This window comes from Miniopterus natalensis, chromosome X (assembly GCF_054644295.1).
Source record: "Miniopterus natalensis isolate mMinNat1 chromosome X, mMinNat1.hap1, whole genome shotgun sequence".
In the NCBI taxonomy this organism is placed as follows: Eukaryota; Metazoa; Chordata; class Mammalia; order Chiroptera; family Miniopteridae; genus Miniopterus; species Miniopterus natalensis.
This window is the reverse complement of record NC_142103.1, coordinates 60,472,333-60,495,295: the sequence shown is the minus strand read 5'-3', so window position 1 is coordinate 60,495,295 and position 22,963 is coordinate 60,472,333. Positions and strand designations below refer to the sequence as shown.

Below are 22,963 nucleotides of genomic sequence, written 5' to 3'. Positions count from 1 at the left end.
CTAACATAATATTGCATACCAACTATACTTATATCTTAAAAAATTATATTACAATTTTAGAAAGCATGATCTATTAAAGGAAAATTTATAAGTTGGATTTCATTAAAATTAAAAAACTGCTCTGTGAAAAAATTTTTAAGAGAATGAAAAGACAAGCCATAGGCAGGGAGAATAATCTTTGTAATACTCATATCTGATATTGGACTCATATCTAAAATATACAAACAGCTCTTAAACTCTAACAGTGAGTAAATAAACAAAACAATTAAAAATTGGCAAAATATGTGAACAGACACCGCAACAAAGATTATCTAAAAATGACAAATAATCATGTAAAAGATGGTCCACATCATGTAACAATAGGGAAATGCAAGTTGGAAAAACAATGTACTGTTATGTACATTCCTGTTAGAATGACTCAAATGAAAATGACAGACAACATCAAATGCTGATAGGAATATAGAGCAACAGGAACTCTCATTCATTGATGGTAGGAATAAAAAAAATTGTAGAGCCACTTTGAAAGATATTTTGGCAGTTTCTTACAAAATTAAATATCCTCATATCATAAGATTCAGTAAATTAACTCTTTACTATTTTTCCAATTGACTTGAAAAGTTATGTACTTAAAAACCTGCACAAAAATGTTTACACAGCACCTTTATTAACAATTTACAAAATTTAGAGGAAGCCAAGATGTCCTTCAATAGGTAACTGGATAAACAAACTGTGGCACATCCATACAATGGAATATTATTCACAGCTAAAAAAAGAAGTGAGCTATCAAGCCATGAAAAAACACAGAGGAATCTCAAATACATATTGTTAAGTGGAAGAAGCCAATCTGAGAAGCTACATGCTGTATAATTCAAACTATATTACATTCTGGAACAGGCAAAAATACAAAGATAAGAAAATAATCAGTGGTTGCCAGGTGGTTGAGGGTGTAGAAGGAGAAAGGGATGAACAGGTTGTTCCAAGTGGCTTTTAGGGGCAGTCAAGTTATTAAGTATGATAGTGTAATGGTGGGTTCGTGCCATTATATATTTGTCAAAATCCATAGAATATACAACACATTGGCTCATCAATTGTATCAAATGTACCTCATTAATGTAAATATTAATAACAGAGGAGCCAGAGATATCATGCAAGAGAAAGAAATAAAAGGCACCCAAATTGAGAATGAAGAAACAAAACTGTCACGTTTTTCAGGTGATATTTTTATATAGAAAAGCCTAAAGACTTCACACAAAAAAACCATTCAAAACAGTAAACAATTATAATAAAGCTGCAGGATACAAGATCAATGTACAAAGGTCATTATGCTGCTATGTACTAACAATAAAATTTCAGAAAAAAAAGAAGTGAAAAAACCAATTCCTATTGCAATTACAAGAGAATAAAATACAAAGGAATAAAGTTAACAAAGGATGTGAAAGGCCTATACAGTGAAAACTGCAAGACATTATAAAAAGAAACTGAGGAAGACACAAAGAAATAGAAAGAAATTCCATGTTCGAGGATTGGAAGAATCAACAGAGTTAAAATGGGCACATTACCAAAATAAATATACTGATTTAATGCAATCCCCATCAAAATGCCAATGGTATTTTTTAAAGAAATAGAACAAAAAATCATCAGAGGTATCACCCTCCCCAACTTCAAATTAGATTACAAAGAGGCAATAATGCAACAGAATGGTATTGGCAGAAAAATAAAGACACAGATCAATGGAACAAAATTAAGATGCCCGAAAAAACACACATGTATATGAACAAATAATTTTCAACAAAGGGTCAAAAACATACAATGAATAACGAAAGTTTAGCCTCTTCAATAAATGATGCTGGGAAAATTGGAAACCCACATGCAAAAGAATGAACTTAAGAGTGCTATTTTTCACCATACACAAAAATGACTCAAAATAGATTGAAGACCTGAAACAAAAGATTACACAGAAGAAATAATAGGTACTAAACTTATGAACTTGGTCTTAGAGAGGATTTTATGAACTTGACTTCAAAGGCAAGAGAAGTAAAAGCAAAAATAAATGCATGGGACTATATCAAACACAAAATATTCTCTACAGAAAAAGAAACCTCCAACAAAACAAAAAGACAACCCACTGCATGGGAAAAAATATTTGCAAAAACACCTCTGATAAGGGGTTAACATCCAAAATATATATTAAAAAAACTCATATAATTCATCAATAGCAGCAACAAAACAATCCAATTAAAAAATGGGCAGAGGGAGATTAAAGATGGAGGTGGACTGAGTGGAAGCTACACTGACACTGTCCCAGGACCAATCTGGAATTACAACTAAAATATAGAAAAACCATCCTGAATAATCAGCTGCAACTAAAGATGAGCTGGACAGCACCCTCATAACAAAGGAGGAAAAGTGGAGACCACACAGAGACTGGTAGGAAATGTGGAGGCATGAGAAGGATGGCTGGACTCCCACAGGCAGCACCTCAAGGCCCAGAAGGATATCTCAGGTGTGGGGGGCTCCCACTGAGGACTCTGGGGCCAAAATCCCAGGCTGGGCTTCTCAGCCAAGACCACCAGAATTGAGAATGGTGCCAATGGAACATCTGGCTATGAAAAGTGGCCAGGTTTCTGTCTGCAAGTGAGAGACTGCTGGAAATTCAGGCATTCACTTAAAGAGTCAACACATAAAGTTTTGTTTGTAGCCACTCACTTTGGGCTCCAGCAGAGGGATGGCAGAGTGGACTGGAGCTATGTGAGGAGTATCTAGGGTTGTAGGCTCTGGAGATAGAGCTCAAAGAGCACCCCTCTGGGTTCCAGCGCCAAGTCATCCCCCCATACGGGAGACGCAGACATTTACCTTCTAAGCAACTTTTGCCTGAGGGGTAAGCAATTGCCCTACCCTGCTGGAAAACCTCTTGCCCTACCTGGTAGAGGTTCTATAACCTGAGGCTTACTAAGATTCTGATAACAATCAGCCACCCCACCCTGTGGAGTTTCTACAGCCTGAGGCTCATTAAGAGAATCAGATTAATCAGCCTGCTGGAGGAGGCAGACTTCAGAGTGCTTTGAGTCTTTGTCTGATCTGCTTCTGGACGCGGCCAGGAAAAGCAGACTTTGGTGTGCATCTTGGTCTTGTCCAAACACACCCAGCCCCAACAGAGGGGACCTCAAGCCATGGGTTGTTGATAGCTCCAAACTGGGTACTCAAGGCCAGTCACAAACAGCGTCTGACATTGGCCTACACCAGAGACTGTCCAAAAAGACTGAGAGTCCTAGCAGGCTTACCTAATACTTAGAAACAAACCCAAATCACAGCCAAAATGGGGAGACAAAAAGAACAAGGCCCAAATGAAAAAACAAGAAAAGTTTCCAAAAAAAGAGCTAAGAGAAACAGAGATAAGCAATCTATCAGATATAGAGTTCAGAATACTGAATTAAGGATGCTTAAGAGCATGAAAAAGATATGGAAATTATAAAGGAAATGAAGAATGACATACTAGAAATAAAGAATACACTGGAAGGAATAAACAGCAGATTACAGGAAGCTGAGGGTTGGATCAGTGAATTCGAAGACTGGGTAGAAAAAAATCACTCAATTAGAGAACCAAAAAGAAAAAACAATTAAAAAACAGGAGGACAGTCAAAGGCAGCTGTGGGAAAACAAGGAATGTAACAATATTTGCATCATAGGAAGTCGAAAGTAAGCAAGAATTAAAGATCCTGTTTGAAGAAATAATGGCAGAACACTTCCCTAACTTTGTGAAGGAAAATGTCACACAAGTTCAGGAGGCACAGAGAGTACCAAGCAAGGAAAATCCAAGGAGGTTCATGCCCACATACATCATAATTAAAATGGAACCAAATGGAAAATTTATATGAAACCAAAAAACACCCCAAATAGTCACAGCAATCTTGAGAAAGAAGAACAAAGTTGGAGAGATCACAATACAAGATATCAAGTTATAATACAAAGCCACTGTAATCAAACAGCCTGGTACTGGCACAAGAACAGACATATTGATCAGAACAGAGAACAGAACAGAGAACCCAAAAACTGACCCATGTCACTATGGTCAATTAATATTTGATAAAGGAGGCAAGAACATACAATAGAGTAAAAACAGTCTTTTCAATATATGGTGTAGGGAAAATTGGACAGATACATACAAAAAAATGAAATTAGACCACCAACTTACACCATACACAAAAGTAAATTCAAAATGGATAAAAGACTTAAATGTAAGGCATGACACCATAAAAATCCTAGAGGAAAACATACGCAGCAAAATCTCAGACATCTCTTGCAGCAATATGTTTGCTGATACATCTCCTAGGGCAAGAGAAACTAAGGAGAAAATAGACAAATTGGACTTCATCAAAATAAAAACTTTCTGCACAGCAAGAGAAACCATCAAAAAAATGAAAAGGGAGCCCACTGTATGGGAGAACATATTTACCAACAACACACCGGATAAAGGGTTAATTTCCAAAATGTATAAGGAATTTATACAATTCAACACCAGGAAGAAAAACATGTAATTAAGAAATGGGCAAAGGACCTAAATAGACACTTCTCCAAAGAGGACATACAGATGGCTAAGAGACATATAAAAAATGCTCAATGTCACTAATCATCAGAGAGATGCAAATGAAAACCACAATGAGGTATAACTTCATGCCTGTCAGAATGGCTACCATCAACAAATCAATGAACTACAAATGCCAGTGAGGGTGTGGAGAAAATGGCACCCTAGTACACTGCTGGTGGGAATGCAGACTGGTGCAGCCACTACGGAAAGCAGTATGGAGTTTCCTCAAAAGATTAAAAATTGACCTGCCATTTGACTCAGTGATCCCACTTCTAGGAATATATCCTAAGGAACCCGAAATACCAACCACAAAGAACTTATGCACCCCTATGTTCATATCAGTGCAACTTACAATAGCTAAGATCTGGAAATAGCTCAAGTGCCCATCAGTAGATGAGTGGATAAAAAAGTTGTGGCACATTTACAACATGGAATACTATGCAGCTGTAAAGAGGAAGGACCTTTTAGCTTTTGGCACAGCATGGGGGGAACTAGAAAGTATTATGCTAAGTGAAATAAGCCATTCAGAGAAAGACAAGTACCACATGATCTCACTTATATGTGGAATATAATAAACAAAATAAACTGATGAACAAAGTAGATCCAGAGACATAGAAGCATGGAACAAACTGAGGGATCGCAGAGGGAAGGTGGGGAAGGGGTGTGGGTGGTGAGATTAGTCAAAGAACTTATATTTTTATAAGCATAACCCATGGACACAGACATTGGTATAGAGAAATCCTGGGGGTGGGATGGATGCAGGGTGGATGGGATCAATGGAGAAAAAAACCCAGGGGATATTGTAATACTTTCAACAATAAATATAAATTCAAAAAAATGGGCAGAGGACCTAAACACTTCTCCCAAGAATACATATAAATGGCCAACAGATGTATGAAAAGATGCTCAACTTCACTAGCAATTAGCGGAATGCAAACCAAAACTACAATGAAATGCCACCTAACACCTGTTAGAATGGCTATTATCAACAAGACAAGAAATAACAAGTGTTGGAGAGGTTGTGGAGTAAAAGGAACTCTCTCATTCACTGATGGTGGGAATGTAAACTGGTACAGCCACTATAAAAACCAGTATGGAGATTCCTCAAAAAATTAAGAATAGAGTTACCATATGACCCAGAAACCCCTCTTCTGGGTTTCTACCTGAAAATGCTGAAAACATTTATTTGCAAAGGTATATGCACCCCTATGTTTATTGCAGCATTATTCACAGTGGCAAAGACATGGAAACAACCAAACTGTCCTGCAATATATTACTGGATAAATAAAATGTGGTATATGTACACTATGGAACACTACTGAGCCATAAGAAAAGGTGAAATACTGCCATTTGTGATAACATGGATGGGTCTTGAGAATATCATGCTACATGAAATAAGTTAGACACAAAAAGTCAAGAACCATATGATTTCACTCATATGTGGGATATAAAACTGAAAGCAGCAAATGAACAAACAAGACAAACAAAAAACCAGACACAGACAACAGTATGGTGGTTACCAGAGGGAAGAGGGTTGAAAAGTAGTGAAGGGTAAAGGGGGTCAAATATATGTGATGGAAAGAGATCTGATTTTTGATGGTAAACACATAATGCAATATACAGATGATGTATTACACAATTGTACACTTGTAACCTAGATAACTTTACTAACCTATGTCACCCCAATAAATTTAATTAAAATAAATAAATCAGAGAGGAAACAGTGTGCAGGGTAATAGGGATGTATGGGAACTCTCTGCACTTACCATTCAAGTTTTAAACCTAAAACTGCTCTAAAAATATTCTCTTAATGTTTAAAAAAATGTGACTAAGGATCTCCAGCTTTTTTGTGTTTGAAAAAGTACAAAGGCTGTATTCTTGCTCATTAGGAAAGTCACCAGGGACATGTACATACAGCATTAAATTGCTAGGATACTCCAAAAGCTTTCATTGAAACCACCTCCAAAAGAATAAAGTTTGGACAATGTCCAGAGTTGCAAACCCCCAGCTTTGGTAATTCTCTAGGACAATTCACAGGACTCAGCATATAGTCATATTCATGGATAAGGTTTATTTTACTGAAAACATACAAACAAAATCATCAAAGTAAAAAATACATAGGGTAAAGTCCAGAGGAAACTAGGTGCAAGCTTTCAAGGGTTCTCTCTTAGTGTAGTCACACAGGAAAAACTTCAGCAAGAGGTTATGACAACACATGTGCAATATTATCTACCAAGGAAGCTCACTAAAGACTGAATGTCCTAAGTTTTTTTGGGGGGTGTACATGCCAAACATGTACCAAATTCCAGACTCCCAGAAGAAAATAAGGTGTTCAGCATAAACCACATTGTTTCTACAGGCACTCTAGGCACAGTGCATCAATTACATTTATGGAAACTTTTATATCAGTATAGGGTACTGTATTCCAGCCAAGTTCCCAGACAGCAGCCAAGAGCAATTCTTGTAAGCAGACCTTTTGAAGCATAGTCTCAGACCTGTTATGGTAACTTTTCTGCATAGGTATTTTGGCACAGGACAGGTGAAAAAGGAAGGGTAAAAAAGTGTGAAAGAAAATGGCACAAGAACCCAGACTAGTACTTTGTTCCAGTTTATTACAAAGAAATAGTCCTTTACCTTCTCAATACTAACTCCATCCATCACTGAGGCTCTCGACTCATCACCTTGAAGCACCTCGCATGATGTGATGTTTACTCACTAAATCAGGTGTCTGGAGATGACCTTCAACTTTGCCACAATGTGTGTAACCTTGGACAGGATGATTTCTAAGAACATTCACAGCTCATGTCTATTACTTTATTCAACTGGGTATCTCTTTTCCTATTTAAATCTATAAATATCTCCATATGTTACTGGACTTTTTATCCAACACATAGATCCATTTTCCACTTTAAAAAATCTTAATCAGTTAATTCCTTCTTTCCCTTCCCCAGTGCTACTCTTCTGACTCAGACCCACTCCCCTACATCACTAAAATAGTTTCCTAAATCAGTTTTTCTGCTTCCAGTCTCTCCCTGATCTAATTCATCATATAGCCCCAGCCAGTTTAAGATTCCTAAAATAAAATTCCACTATATTGCTTGCACAACCAAAGGCCTATAATGATCCTCCCAGGGGCAACACAATTCAATACAAACTCTTGAGCCTATTGCTCCACAATATAGCCTCAACTTGCCTGATCTTAGCTTTTCTTTCATTACCTTCCAGAGGTAATGCAGATTCTGGTTAAACTGTTTCCCAAACATACTCTATGTTTTCCATCCTTGGTGCCATTGCCCTCCACTTGAAGGGTCCATTTCTCTATTTCTATCCATCAAACATTTTATTTTACCTATTATTAAATGACTACCTTAAATTGAAAAGCAATATTCTCCCACAAAGGCAATTCTCCACATTCAAAGTTTTTAATCCTCCAAATACTTCCCACCCCTACAAGGACACCACATACACATACATATAGAATGTAAACAATTCTACTTGTATAAGAGTCATGTGTATTGTTATCCAAACGGTATGCTGCAGAAGGGCAGGAAGTATGTCTCATTGTCTTTGTAGCCCTGCTGCAACCAGCAAAGAACCTGACATCTGGTAGGCAATCACTGAATAGTGACTTCTTTGAACTGAAATCATTGCAAGTCCCATATAAACTGTAGTCTCAGTGCAGACTACTATTTATCAAAAAATAGCTAATGTTGGAATACCTCAGAGGGGAAAAGTAGATCTGTTCCTGATCTACCAAATACAACACTAGTTTAACTCTATCCTCATGTGGAACCTGGAATCAGAAACTTAGAACTGAAAGGGATTCTGGAGATCACTGAGTACCACTCTTCCTTTGACAGAGAGGGGAACTCGGACCAAGAAAGAAATATATTATTCAAAGTCACACCATGAGTCAGTGGAGAAGCTGGCTTGAGTACATAGGATGTCTGAGTCCCAGGCCATGGCTTTAACTGCAAGCACTACTATCATATGTGATTCTCAGGTGAGGAAGGGTATGAGGAAAGCCTTGCAATAGGAAGCTGTCACAAGGCATAGCTGGCAATGGAAGGGAAGGGCATGATTTTGAACATACCTCTTGTAACTGAGATTCTTTCTTTTTGGAAGACAGATGTAAGTGACGATCCAGCAAAGAATAAAACCTTTCACCATCCTTTTCAAATTTCTTTTTCCGCTCCTAGACATGGGAGAGAAGCACAGATTAAAATGTCTATCTATAGTTTAAATTCAGTTTGCTCAGAACTGAGAACAAAGGACACAGTACTGGGTTTCATGTGGCCAATCTCTATTTCCTGGGAAGAAAAGAAAAAAAAGCAAGAGAGTATTTGCTTTTGCATTGGTCTCAGTAGTTTTGACTTCCTCAAATATAGCCCTGAATTGCTCCACCTACACAAAGGGCAGTTCCTACTGGTATAGCTGAAGGCTCTGGGAGCTGCTGCTCAAAGAATGACACTTAAAACAGGCCTGAATGCTGGCTACTTTTCCTTCTCCCCAATTTTTTTCATAGTCATTAACTACTCATTCAAATTTTTTAAAAGGAGGAAGAAGGAACACAGTAGTAAACTAAATGTATGCTTTTAAAAGGTTAATCTACAATGCATTTAGACAACCTATTAATAAGTAAAACATTTCCAAGGCAATAGAATATGGGCCTGTGAATGATGAGTTCTTTGATATTGTTTAAGCATTTCACTCCTGTATATTATAGATTATTTAAAAATCCTGAAAGGTTTAGCTGGAAAGCAAGAGTTGGAAAACTTTATGGGGGATGGAGGACTCAATCCTCACTCTCCTCAAGTATGAAATTCAACTAATCTCTCTGCCTCTCAGCACAAAAAATTCCAAAGGGACACTAAGAAAGCTTGTCACAGACTAATGCTGACACTGAAAATCCTGTCATCAATGTACTGGGAAATCTATGTAAAAGTCTTGTGTGGTCTCACAGAAAATCCAAATTTATTGAGCACCTACAGTGTGCTGAGTACTAGAAGAGGCACAGCAGGGGACACACAGATTAAAAAAAAAAAAAAGGAAAAAAAAAAAACCCTCACCCATGGTTTATTTCTAGAGACTATCTGTTGCTGGGCAGGAAGCCAGGAGAGAGCTCAGTGACCTCTGACCTGCAAGGAATGTGCTTTTACCAGAGGGAAAGAAGTAGAGAGAAAGCTAATATTAACTCAAGCCTACATCAGTCCAGGCAGTGTGCTGCTACTTAAATTCTATAATCTCATTTAGTTTTCACACCACCTAGAAACAGGTATTGTAGAGGAAATTAAGGTTCAGAAAAGGTGAACAAACTTGTCCAAGGTGACATAATATGCAGGCCTATTTAATTCATTCCATACAGTCAAAGAGAACCCAGATGATCATTGGAGCAATTACACTCAGGCACCTTAAAAGTAATCAGAGAGCCTTGTGAGTAAAACTCAAGTAGGTCTATAGCCCTACCAACAAACTCAGATTCCAAACACAGGTCATAGAGATTTTCTCACAAAAGATAGGTAGGGCAAACTCTTTCCAGCTGCTGAGCCTACTTAAAGTAGCAACTGTTTGAAGAAAGCATGCCAGCCAGAAAAATGGCAATGACTTCTGTGGGTAACTTTCTACTCCACTTCTATTTTTTAAAATAAAAACTATAAAATATAATTTAAAAAAAACTATGAAAGCCCAGCTAGTGTTGCTCAGTGGTTGAGCATTGACCGATGAACCAAGAGGTCACTGGTTCAATTTCCAGTCAGGGCACATGCCCAGGTTGCAGGCTCGATTCCCAGCAGGGGGTGTGCAGGAGGCAACCGATCAATGATTCCCTATCATCATTGATGTTTCTATCTCACCCTCTCCTTCCCTCTCTCTCTGAAATCAATTTAAAAAACAACAGATTTTTAAAAAACTATGAGATATAATTCACATATAAAATTCAATCTTTTTTAAAAGGGACAATTCAGGGGTTTTTAGTATATTTACAAAGTTGTACCACCATCACTGCTATCTAATTTCAGAATATTTCTATCACCTCAAAAAGAAAGCTCATACCTATTCGAAGCCATTCCCCCACCCCCTGTCTCAAGAAACCACAATTGACTTTCTGTCTCTACAGATTTGTCTATTACAGACTTTTCATATAACTAAATCATACAATATGTGGCCTTTTGTGAATGTCTTCTTATACTTAGCATAACTGTTTCAAGGTTTACCCATGTATCAGTACTTCATTCCATTTTATGGCTAAGTAATACTTAATTGTATAGATACATCACTTTTTTTTCCTCTTTAAAAATATTTTTATCGATTTTTTTTTTGAGAGAGAGAGGAAGAGAGAAGGAGAGAGAGAGAAAAATCTGGATGTGAGAGCAGAACTTTGATTGGATGCCTCCTGCAAGCCCCATACCAGGGATGGCACCCGCAACCTGGGCACGTGCCCTGACTGGGAATTGAACCAGCAACCTTTTGATGCACAAGACGATGTCCAACCAACTGAGCAACACTGGCCAAGGCATACACCACACTTTCTTTATGAATTCATTGGTTGGTGGACTTCAGGGGTATTTCCATTTAGAGGCTCTTATGAATAATGCTGATATAAACATTCATGAATATGATTTTATGTGGTTATATATTCAATTCTTACAAGCATATACACATAAGTGGAATTGCTGGGTCATATGGCAACTCTATGGGTTTTAATTTATTTATTTGTTGTTTTGTTAATCCTCACCAGAGGATATTTTTTCCATTGATTTTCAGAGACAGTGGAAAGGAGGGGGAGTGGGGAGAAATAATATGAAAGAGATACATAGATCGGTTGCCTCCAGAAGATGCCCGACCCAGGCCAGGGATTGAACCTGCAACCCAGGTACATGCCCTTGATCTGGAATCTAACCTGTGACCCTTCAGTCCATGGGCCAATGCTCTAACCACTGAACCAAACTGGTCAGGATGCTTTTTTGTTGTTGTTGTTAAGGACCCGCCAAACTCCATTCCAAGGGTACTGTATCATTTTTCCTTACCAACAGCAATGAAAGAGACTTCCAGTTTTGCTACATACTCAGTAACACTTATCTTTTTCATTAAAACCAACCCAGTCAGTGTGAAGTTGCATTAACTTTGGTTTGATATGTATTTCCCTAATGACGAATGATGTAAATGTATTTTCATGTTTATTAATTCTGTGTGTGTGTCTGTTCTTTGAAGAAATATATTTTGAATTATTTTGCCCATTTTTAACTTTTTCTCTCTATATTTTTGAGTTATAAGAATTCATATTACCCTGAATACTAGATGTGCAAGTATTTTCTCCCATTCTTTGTTGGTTTATCTTTATCCTTGAAAGTATTACAGTTGTCCCTCTTTTTTTCCCCATTGATCCTCTCCAAGGCCTTCACCACACTATTGTCTGTGTGTCCATGGGTTATGTATATATGCATATAAGTTCTGGGGTTAATCTCTCCCAACCCCGTCCACAAGGCCCCATTTTCCCTCTGAGATTTGTCAGTCTGTTCCATGCTTCTATGTCTCTGGATCTATTTTGTTCATCAGTTTATTTTCTTCATTACATTGCATGCATGAGTGAGATCATGTGATACTTGTCTTTCTCTGACTGGCTTACTTTGCTTAGCATAATACTCTCTCAGTCCCTTCATGCCATATCAAAAGAGTAAGAGATCATACCTACTTACACCTGCACAGTTTCCCATGGTGTAAATGTCCCACAGCTTTTTTTATCCACTTATCTACTGATGGGCACTTGGACTGCTTCTAGATTTTAGCTGTTGTAAATTATGCTTCTATGAACACAGGGGTGCATAAGTTTTTTCTGATTGGTGTTTCGGGTTACTTGGGATATATGGGTCAAATGGCAGTTCCATATTTCATTTTTTGAGGAACCTACATACTGTTTCCCATAGTGGCTGCACCAGTCTGCATGTGTAAAATGATACCTCATTGTGGTTTTAATTTGCATCTCTCTGATGATTAGTGGCCTTGAGCATTTTTTCATGTCTCTTGGCCATCTGTATGTCCACTTTGGAGAAGTGTGTATTCAGGTCCTTTGCACATTTTTTAATTGGATTGTTTGTTTTCCTTTTGTTAAATTGTATGAGCTCCTTATATATTTTAAAATTAACCCCATTGGCAAATATGTTCTTCCATACCATGGGCTCCCTTTTCATTTTGGGACACAATGAAAGCAGTCCTGAGAGGGAAGTTCATAACATTAAAGGCCTACCTCAAAAAACAAAACTTCTAATAAACTATCTAACCCTACAACTTAAAGACTTAAAAAGAGAACAGCAAGAAAATCCCAGAGGAAGTAGAAGGAAGAAAATAATAAACCTCAGAGCAGAATAAATGACATATAGACTAAAAAAGCAATACAAAAGATCAATGAATCAAAGAGCTGGTTCTTTGAAAAGATAAACAAGATTGATGAACCTTTAGTCACACTCATCAAGAAACAGAAAGGAACGAAATAAGTAAAATCAGAAACAAAAGAGGTGAAGTAACAAGTTCTCCCATTCTTTGGATTGTCTTGGAACTTTCTTAATAATGTTTTTTAAAGCATAACCATATTTAATATTGTGAAATCCAATTGGACAATTTTTTTTGGTTGGTTGTGGGTTTTATGTCATGTCTCAGAAACTATTGCTGGATCTAGGGCCATGAAGATTTGCAACTAGGCTTACTTATGAGTTTTATATTTTTAAGCTTTTATTTTTGACCATGGTGTGATGTAGGGGTCCAGCTTCATTCTTTTCAAGTGGATATCCAGTAAACCCAGCACCATTTGTTCAAAACACTATTCTGTCCCTACTGTATTGTTTTGGCATCCTCATAAAATATCAATTAAGCATAAACGTATAAGTTTATTTCTGGATTCTCAGTTTTATTCTATTAATCTATATGTCTATTTTTATGTCAACATCACACTGTCTTCATTACTATAGTTTTGTAGTAAGTTTTAAAATTAAAAATTGTGAGTCTCACAAGATTTCTTTTTCTATTCTGGTGCTTTTAGGGTAATCCTATCAATTTGTGCAAAATGATGAACTGGGATTTTGCTAGATATTGCACTGAATCGGTAGATCAATTTGTGAGTATTACCATCTTAAGTATATCAAGTCTTCCAGTTCATGAATATGGGGTATCTTCCTGCTTATCTATTTATATAGGCTTTCCTTAATTTCTTCCAGTGAAATTCAGTGTACAAGTCTTATACTTTTTTTGTTAAATTTATGCCTAAGTACTTTAATCTTTCTGATACTATGGTAAATAAGATTGTTTTCTTACCTTAATTTTCAAATTGTTCATTAAGCGTGTATAGAAATAGTTTTAGGTTTACAGCACAGTGGTTAGACAATCAAGCACTTTACAAAGTGTTGCCCCCGATATTTCCAGTACCCACCTGGCATCAAAATTGTAATTGAAGAGTCAAATTTTGAAAAAAAGAGTGATAGAGATATAATTTATTTTTGTATAATGATCTTGTATCCTACAACATTGTATCCCAATTCATTTATAAGTTCTAATAGTGTGTGAGTATGGTGTGTGTGTACTCCTTAGGATTTTCTATACACAAATCAAGTCATATGCAAATAAACATAGTTTTATTTCTGCTTTCCAATCTTGGCTAATTATCTTGGGTAGAACCTCCAGCATAATGTTGAATGGAAGAGGCAAATGTACATATCCTTCTATTGCTTTTTAACTTAGAAAGATTTGAGTTTTTCACTATTAAATATCATGTTAGCGATTCATCAGGTTGGGAAACTTCCCTTCTATTACTAGTTTATATAATATTTTTATCATGAAAAGGTATTTTTAAAATGTTTTCCTTTGTGTCTGACATGTTTGTGAACTTTAATCCTTTAATTTATTAATATAGTGTAATTCATTGATTGACTTTTTAGATATTAAACCAACAATGCATTTCAGGGATAAACCTCACTTGGTTATGCTATATAACTTTTAATATGCTGTTGAATTTAGTTTGCTAGTATTTTGCTGAGGATTTTTACATCTATATTCATGAGTGACACTGGTCTGTAGTTTTCATTTCTTGCTATTTTTTATTTTGCTATCAGGGTAATACTTGCCTCATAGAATGAGTTGGGAAGTATTTCCACCTTTTCTATTTTTAGTATAGTGTGTGAAGAATAAGTTAATTCTTTAAACCTTTGGTAGAATTCACCACTGGGGCATCTGGTCTTGGGCTTGTCTTTTGTCTTTTGAAGAAGTTTTCTGACTGCTAAATCAATGGCTTCTCTTGTTATCTGTCTATTTGAATTTTCTGTTTCTTCTGAAGTCCACTTGCATTTAATTCCTCTAAAGTCAACCACCAGTGACATCAGTCTGCTGCTTCTTGGCTATTCCAACACATGTTAAAAAGAACTTCTTTTTCAGGGTCAATTTGACTACAAGTGCCAAATATAGCAGAGGCTCTAATCAAGAGTCAATTTCCATCCTCAGGTCAAAAGGCTGTTGGACTGATAAATAAGGGAAGGAACTCCTATTTGTTGAGAACACCCATTTGCCAAGAAATATGTGAGGATCTTTAAAAAAATCATATAAATTCTGATTGTTAGGTTTAACTTTTTCAATTTTTCAGAATTGAAAATTTATATATTATTTTTTTATTGAATTTATTGGGGTGACAATGGTTAATATAATTATATAGGTTTCATGTGTACAATTCTACAACACATCATCTGTATATTGAATTGTGTGTTTACCACTCCAAGTCAAGTCTCCTTCAATTACCATTTATCCCCCATTTACGATCTCCTACCACCTCCACCCCCCTTTCCCTCTGGTAATTACCATAATGTTGTCTGTGTCTATGAGGTTTTTTAAATTGCTTCACCATTTTCACCCAGCCCTGCAACCCAGCTCCCCTCTGGCAGCTGTCACTCTGTTCTCTATTTATGAGTATGTTTCTGTTTGTTTGTTAGTTTATTTTGTTCCTTAGATTCCACATATGGTGAACTCATATGGTATTTGTCTCTCTGACGGGCTTATTTCACTTAGCAGAGTGATCTCCAGGTCCATCCACGTTGTTGAAAAGGGTAAGATTTCCTTCTTGTTTAAGGCTGAGTAGTATTCCATTGTGTAAATGTACCACTCTTTTCTTATCCACTCATTTGCTGATGGAAACTTGGGCTGAATCCAAGTTTCTTGGCTATTGTAGATAACACTGCAATGAACATAGGGATGCATATATTCTTTAAAATTAGTGTTCTGGGGTTTCTTCAGATATATTCCCAGAATATACTGTGCAATTACTGGGTGAGATGGCAGTTCCATTTTTAATTTTTTGAGGTAACTCCATATTGCTTTCCACACCAATCTGTATTCCCACCAACAGTGTACAAAGGCTCCCTTTACTCCACATCCTTGCCAGCACTTATCATTTGTTGATTACTTGATGATAGCCATTCTGACAGAGGTGAGGTTATATATCATTGTAGTTTTAATTTGCATTTTTGTGAGGATTAGTCACATTGAGTATCTTTTCATATGTCTATTGGCCATCTGTATTTTCTCTATAGAGAAGTGTCCATTCAGGTCCTTTGCCCATATTGTAATTAGATTGTTTTCTTGGTGTTGTGTTATATAAGTTCGTTATATATTTTGGATATGAACGCTTTATCAGATGTACCATTGGTAAATATGTTATCCCACTCAGTAGTTTGTCTTTACATTTTAATGATTTACTTTGCTGTGCAAAAACTTTAGTTTGATGTCATTCCATTTCTTAACTTTTTCTTTTGTTTCCCATGCCCAAGGCATTATATATAAAAAATATTGCTTTTAGAAATGTCCTAGCTCTAGCTGTTTTTTCTCAGTGGTTAGAAGGGTCCAGGGTTCGATTCCAGTCAAGGGCACGTACATCAGTTGCAGGCTTGATCCCAGCCCTGATTGGGGCATGCAGGAGGCAACCAACCAATGTGTCTCTCTCACATCAATGTTTCTATCTCTCTCTCTCCCTTCCACTCTCTCTGAAAAGCAATGGAAAAAATATTCTTGAGTGAGGATTAAGAAAAGAAAAGAAATGTCCTAGATTTTACTGCTTATATTTTCAGCTAAGATTTTTATGGTTTTGAGTCTAACATTTAAGTCTTTCATCCATTTTGAATTTATTTTCCTACAACAGCGTTGGGGAACCTTTTTCTGCTAAGGGCCATTTGGATATTTATAACATCATTCACAGGCCATACAAAATTATCAACTTAAAAATTAGCTATGGAAAAAGCTCCTAGATTTATTGAATTTTGACTCCTGCCTGCAGTTGCCTTGGCAGGGCCAAATCAAATGATTTCTAGGGCCATATACGGCCCATGGGCCAGACGTTCCCCATCCCTGTCCTATTTGGTTTAAGAAGGAGGTCTAGTTTCATTTTTTTCATGTATCTGCCCAATTTTCCCAACACCATTTATTGAATAGACTATCTTTACCTCATTGTATGTTCTTGCCTCCTCTGTCAAATAGGAATTGACCATAAAGGCATGGGTTTAGTTCTCAGCTCTCTATTCTGTTCTATTAATCTATACATCTGTCTTTTGCCAGTATCATGCTGTTTTGATTACTATGGGCTTGTAGAATTGTTGGGTATCAGGTAGCCTGATTCCTACAACTTTGTTGTTCTTTTTCAAGATTGCTGTGGCTATTTGTGGTCTTTTGTGGTTCCATATAAATTTTTCAAATATTTGTTCTAGGTCTGTAAAATATGCCATTGTTATCTTGATAGAAATTGTGTTTAATAGATTGCTTTGGGTAGTATGGGCATTTTAATGATATTAATTCTTATCAACACAGTTTATGCTTCCACTTATTTGTATCTTCTCCAATTTATTTCTTCAGTGTTTTATAATTTTCTGAATACAGGTCTTTTACATCCTTGGTTAAATTTATTCCTATGTACATTTTTTAAGCAATTGTGAATGCGATTGTTTTCTTAGTTTCTCTTTCTGATAGTTCATTATCGGTGTATAAAATGCAATTGACTTACAGATGTTTATTTTGTATCCTGCTACTTTACTGAATTCATTGATCAGTTTAATAGTTTTTGGGTAGAATCTCAGGGTTTTCTCTGTACAGTAGCATGTCATCTGCACAGGACGGTCAGAGTGGGGTGAGAGGGAGTGAGGAGGGTGGGGTGAGAGGGAGTGAGAAGGGCTGGGCTATTGCATTCCCCGAGGCTGATGCCACACAGAGGGGCATGCTCCACCCAATAAAGATGGTGTCTGTGGTGTGGGAGAATGTCTCAGCACAGGGATCCTGGCAGTTGTCCCTTCAGCTTTCTTACCAGAGCCACAAACTCCAGACTCTCTTCACATGACTCTAGTCTGCTCTGTCCTCCCTCTACTAGAGCCCAGGGTGAGAGACTGTGAAAAAAATTTTGTGCATTGTCCCTTTAAGAGGGCATCTGTGTCTCTAGTGGACTCCTGTGTCTCCCTGATGGGCAAAAATCCCACTCCTTTTGACAGCCAGATGTTATGTGGGGAACTCTTTCTGGTTCTGGTGCTTTGGGCTGGGAAGCCTGGCCTGGGATTTTGACCCCTTGCTTCTCAGAGTGAACCCACTGCAGCTTGAGATATCCCTCTGGAACCTCAACCACCATCTATGGGAGTGGGGCCAGCCCTTTTCACATTTCTACTCTTCCTACCGATCTAGATGTGGCTTCTTCTGTAAATCCTTGGGTATAAGACTTCTTTCAGCTAGTCTTCACTTGGTTATTCAGGATGATTGTTCTATAATTTAGTTTGATTCCAGTTTGGTCCTGGGAGGAGGTGAGTGTAGCTTCCACCTACTCTGCCACCATCTTGGATTTCCTAAATTTTTCTCATTTTATAGAAATTTATTCAGAATCAGAGACTGAAGAAAGGAACCACAACCTGGAAGCTTGATTGTACCATAACACTCATAATGCTCAAATGATCACTTACAAAGCATTCGAGGTTAAGATTATTTATTAAATTTTTTCTCTTACAAATAGTCATGTAGTTCCACATAATAGGTTAGGACAAGCAGCAATCCCCAGTCCTCTTTTTCCTATTTCTCCTTCCACAGAAGCAATGGTTTTCATCATTTTAAGCCAATTATTCTAGTATTTTATTCCATCTTTTTAACATCTCAAAAGTAAAAATTTTATTACTATTGATAATTTTTAAGCTTTATGTGTTATCTATTAACTTTATAATAAAGATGAGGATTTAGCTCTTCTTCCTGTCCCATTACCACCACCATCACCACTAACACCATCACCACCTTTCACCCCCCCACCCAAGCACACTTCCTCATATTCCCAATATACTTCTATTGTAATTTTTATTTATTCATATTTAGTATTTGCATTATCATGACTATCTAAACATCATTTATAGCTGATATATATAACACAATGTGTTAATCTTACTTTCCAGTATAAGCTTTTATATTCCTAAAGTTACTAATTGCCTTTTTTGTTTTGCTTTGTTTGGTTGCTAATTTTCAACACATTTAGCACTATATCTCTAACTCTCCTCTAGTTCTCTAAAACTCCTCTCAAAATGTTCATTCATATCATTTCATTTTAAATTAGTATCACCTAGAAACTTCTGGTAGCTCTAGTCTGAACTTATTGCCTTCTATGCATACTACCTAGTTGTCATTTGGGGATCTTGTTTTACCTTCATCCTAAGGAATTCTCTTTGCTTCTTCTCTATGTTGGAATTCTCTTGCCCAATATTTTCTGTTCTCACTTTTCATGCTTTGCTCACCTATTATGATGAAGCTCATTCACCTGTAGCTTCCAGAAACGGGGTATATATGTCAGTTTCTGAGATGTTGCACATCTAAAAATTTCTTTATTTATACTCCTACTAGTTTGGCTAGCTATAGAATACTAGATAGGCAGGGTACCATCTTGGTTCCAGAGATCCTGAAATTTCTGATGATGTCTTTAAGGTAACAATCTATCTCCGTCCATCTTGGTGGTTACTGGAAGGACCCTTCAGTCTTATATTCAGAAAAATTCTGTCTTAAATTCAAGGAAAATCCTCTCAGTTACCGCCTGTATAACTTCCTCCTTTATAAAATTTATTTTCTTTGGACCTCCTAGATGGGACTTTCACTTTTCTATTTTCACTCTAAACCTTTCCTTTTTTGACCATTTAAAACATTTTCTTAATCTTATCTTCAAAACCTTTGACTAAGTTTTTCATATCTGTTATCACTTCTTTTAATTCCAAGAGTTCTTCTTTGCCCTTTTAGAAGTGTACTGTTCTTGTTTCAACAGATGCAGTCTCTTTTCATCTATCTGAAAATAGTCAAGTTACATATTTTAAGTATTTCTCTTCTATTTTCTTCCACTTGCCTTTGATCTATTTGTTTCAGTCTCTATTTTTCATGTTAAGAAATTTGCTTGACTATGGGGAACTTCCCTCGACTATTGAAGAATGAAGGACTAGAAAGCTATTGCACATAAGGGAACTGTCAAATTTGGGCTTTATTTGCCTGATCTATTTTGACATAGCAAGTAACCCTGTACATTCAAATAATTTTAGAGTAGGGTTTGGGCCAAGGTAATCAGGGGCTAGAAAGAAAAACCTAGTCTCAACACAAAACTTCAAACTCATGAAGAAGCACTGACCAGGGGGGCTGGGTTGGAGCAGCATTCCATACATTGAAAGGCTGCGGGTTCAATTTCCCATCAGGGCACATGCCCAGGTTGCAGGTTCAATCCTCGGCCAGGGTATGTATGGGAGGCAACTGATCAATGTTTCCCTCTCTCCCTTCTTCTATCTCCCTTTCTCTCTTAAAAATAAATAAATAAACTCATGAAGAAAAAAGAAATATCAGATTTTAAAGTGTCAGATTTTTAACTATTCTTTGAGTGTCATGATATCTCATGTCAATTTTAAAGTAAGTTCTCTTAAATCTAATCTGTGGTTTTCCCTCTACACCTTTTCACAAATGACAATTAATGGAGATCATATATCTGAACATGAAATATGCTTTACTTGACTTACAGGTGCAGTGCTCATGTATCAAACTTGGTTTCCTTGCCGGTAGCCTATTCCCTACTATTAAACCATCTACTTCTTGGCAGCCCTAGTGTTGTATTACTTGGCAATAAATATTCTACTTGATCCAAACAAATATGAGAATTCTGATGTTATGGAAAATATATTTTCCTTCTCATAAATTAGTCACAGAGGCAGACCCCATCTAAAATTTAATATCTACTGCAAAAACGTGTCCTGGAAATAAAGTCATTAACTTAATGACAGATCACAAATCCATTTGGTAGACTACCCAAAAACCACCCCTTGGCAAACAGCCTCAGAATGATATGAGTGGATTCTTTTGGAACTGGAAAATGCAACCTACTATTCAAATATTCTCTAGCAAGAACACCCATTCTATTCACTCAATTTAAAAGTTTCTTAATCTGAGTATGTAAATCTACCCAATATGATATTTAAATGATGAGCAGTACGTATCTCCCACAATAAAGTGATAATAAAGACTGAATGATCCCTAGGAGCAATTCTTAAATCCCACAAGGAAGGAATGCTCAGAAAAACGGAGTTATATACTCAGCACTCTTCTCTAATTTCAAAGCATTTTCTCCCTAGGTCGAAAATGAAGAAATAAGGAGAGATTTTCATTTTGGGATGTATAATGTATAAAATACAATGACTGTGGACTAAGAAAACAAAAAAGCTGCATAAAATACTTTTTAATATTTTAAAAAGTTCTTTAATAAGTGGCACAAAAGGAAGATCAGTGCAGAGCACAAAAACAAAGTGAAAAGAGAAGCCCTGAGAAGGCTTTAATCTAAAAGATTTCTTCAGCCTGCCCAGTGTGACTCAGCAGTTGAGCATCGAACTATGATCCAGAAGATCAAGGTTCAATTCCCAGTCAGGAAACATGCCCAGGTTGCAGGCTCATTCACCGGTAGGGGGCATGAAGAAGGTGGCTGATCAATGACTCTTTCAACATTGATGTTTCTATCTCTCTCTCTCCATCTCCCTTCCTCCATCTGAAGTCAATAAAGACATATTTTAAAAATAAAAATAAAAATAAAGAAATATAAGATTTCTTTAGAACCCTGAAGACTTTGAATTTCCACCCATATAATTATATGAGGAAGAAGGAACAGGATATAAGACAACTTTGAAAGTTTTACCTTTCAGTTCTAGGTCTAGAATCCACCTATTTTTGTGCTGTTAGGAAAGTAACGCAGTTTCATGTTCCTCTATATAGTGGTCTAGTTTCCCAAAATCACCTATCTAACAATTTTTCCTATCATCTGTAATTGAAAATGGTATAATAATTTCATAATAAATTCATATATAAGTTTGTCACTAAGCTCTCTATTCTATTCCACTAGTATTCTGTTTTGGGGCAAATATTACAATGTTTTTACTCCACTGATGTTACAGTATGTTCTGATAATTGTCAGGGCAAATCTCCTGTCCTTAGTCTTCTTTCTTAAGATTGACAGCTATTTGTGAACCTCAAGACTTCCAAATGAATATTGGGTACAGAACAAAGTAAATACAGTGGTACCTCAGTTTTTGAACATTTCAGAAATCGAAGGGTCTTCCATACAGATTACATTCGAAAACCAAGGTTCCACTTTATTTTAACTTAAAGATTAAGTTGAAGAGAATTTTTATAAAATTATATCACAGAAACACATCTGAAAACATTGAATGACTCAAATTATTCATATTTAGTTTTTTTCTATGTCCTTTGGTATGCAGTTTCATTTTTTATCAAAAATACAGTTTAATGATTCCTATTAAAACTAACTTCTAGAAGTGGCAGTGGTGGGGTACCGCAGGGTCAGGAAGCTCAGCTGGAGCAAGGGAGGGATTTTGGCTTGAGCAAGAGCAAGAGCTGGAGCCAGAGACAACACTGCTGCCCATGAGCAGCAAGTCGGGGAGAAAGTGGCAGCTGAGGTGTCTTTTCTATTAAGTTTAAAAAATTTTGAGGACTTCAAAATAATGGTGAAGTGAGAGATACCTTTGGCATCACTTCCTGATATTGCAACAAATAACCAACTATAATTCAACAAAGAATTCCCTATTCAACACAGAGGCACACCTGAGAGATCAGTACATTGAAACATCGAAAGGTGGTCAACCAGGAATAAGCTGGGAGACGAGAAGGGAGGAGAGCTTGAACTGCTCACAGATGCAGCCCTGCAGCCAGGAGCTTGCAGAGTGGTATAGCCGATATAAGGGAGGAAGCCAGCAGTAGCAGGAGCGTCCTTGGCTGGGAAGAGCAGGGAGCTGTGGGGGAAGTCCAGCAAGGCAAGCAGAGTGAACAGTGACCAAGCCAGCAGATGTTTAATAGAGCATGGGGTCCTACAAC

The 22,963-nt window shown here is 36.9% G+C and overlaps 1 protein-coding gene across 2 annotated transcripts in view; it reads right to left on the bottom strand.

The window, feature by feature from the left end:
• OPHN1 (oligophrenin 1) overlaps positions 1-22,963 on the bottom strand; it is a 507,400-nt gene that overhangs the window by 226,976 nt on the left and 257,461 nt on the right. For both annotated transcript variants that reach the window (XM_016203882.2, XM_016203883.2), the window contains one exon: positions 8,679-8,780. In XM_016203882.2, coding sequence (XP_016059368.1) covers positions 8,679-8,780 — 102 coding nt within the window. The remainder of the gene's footprint in view (positions 1-8,678; positions 8,781-22,963) is intronic.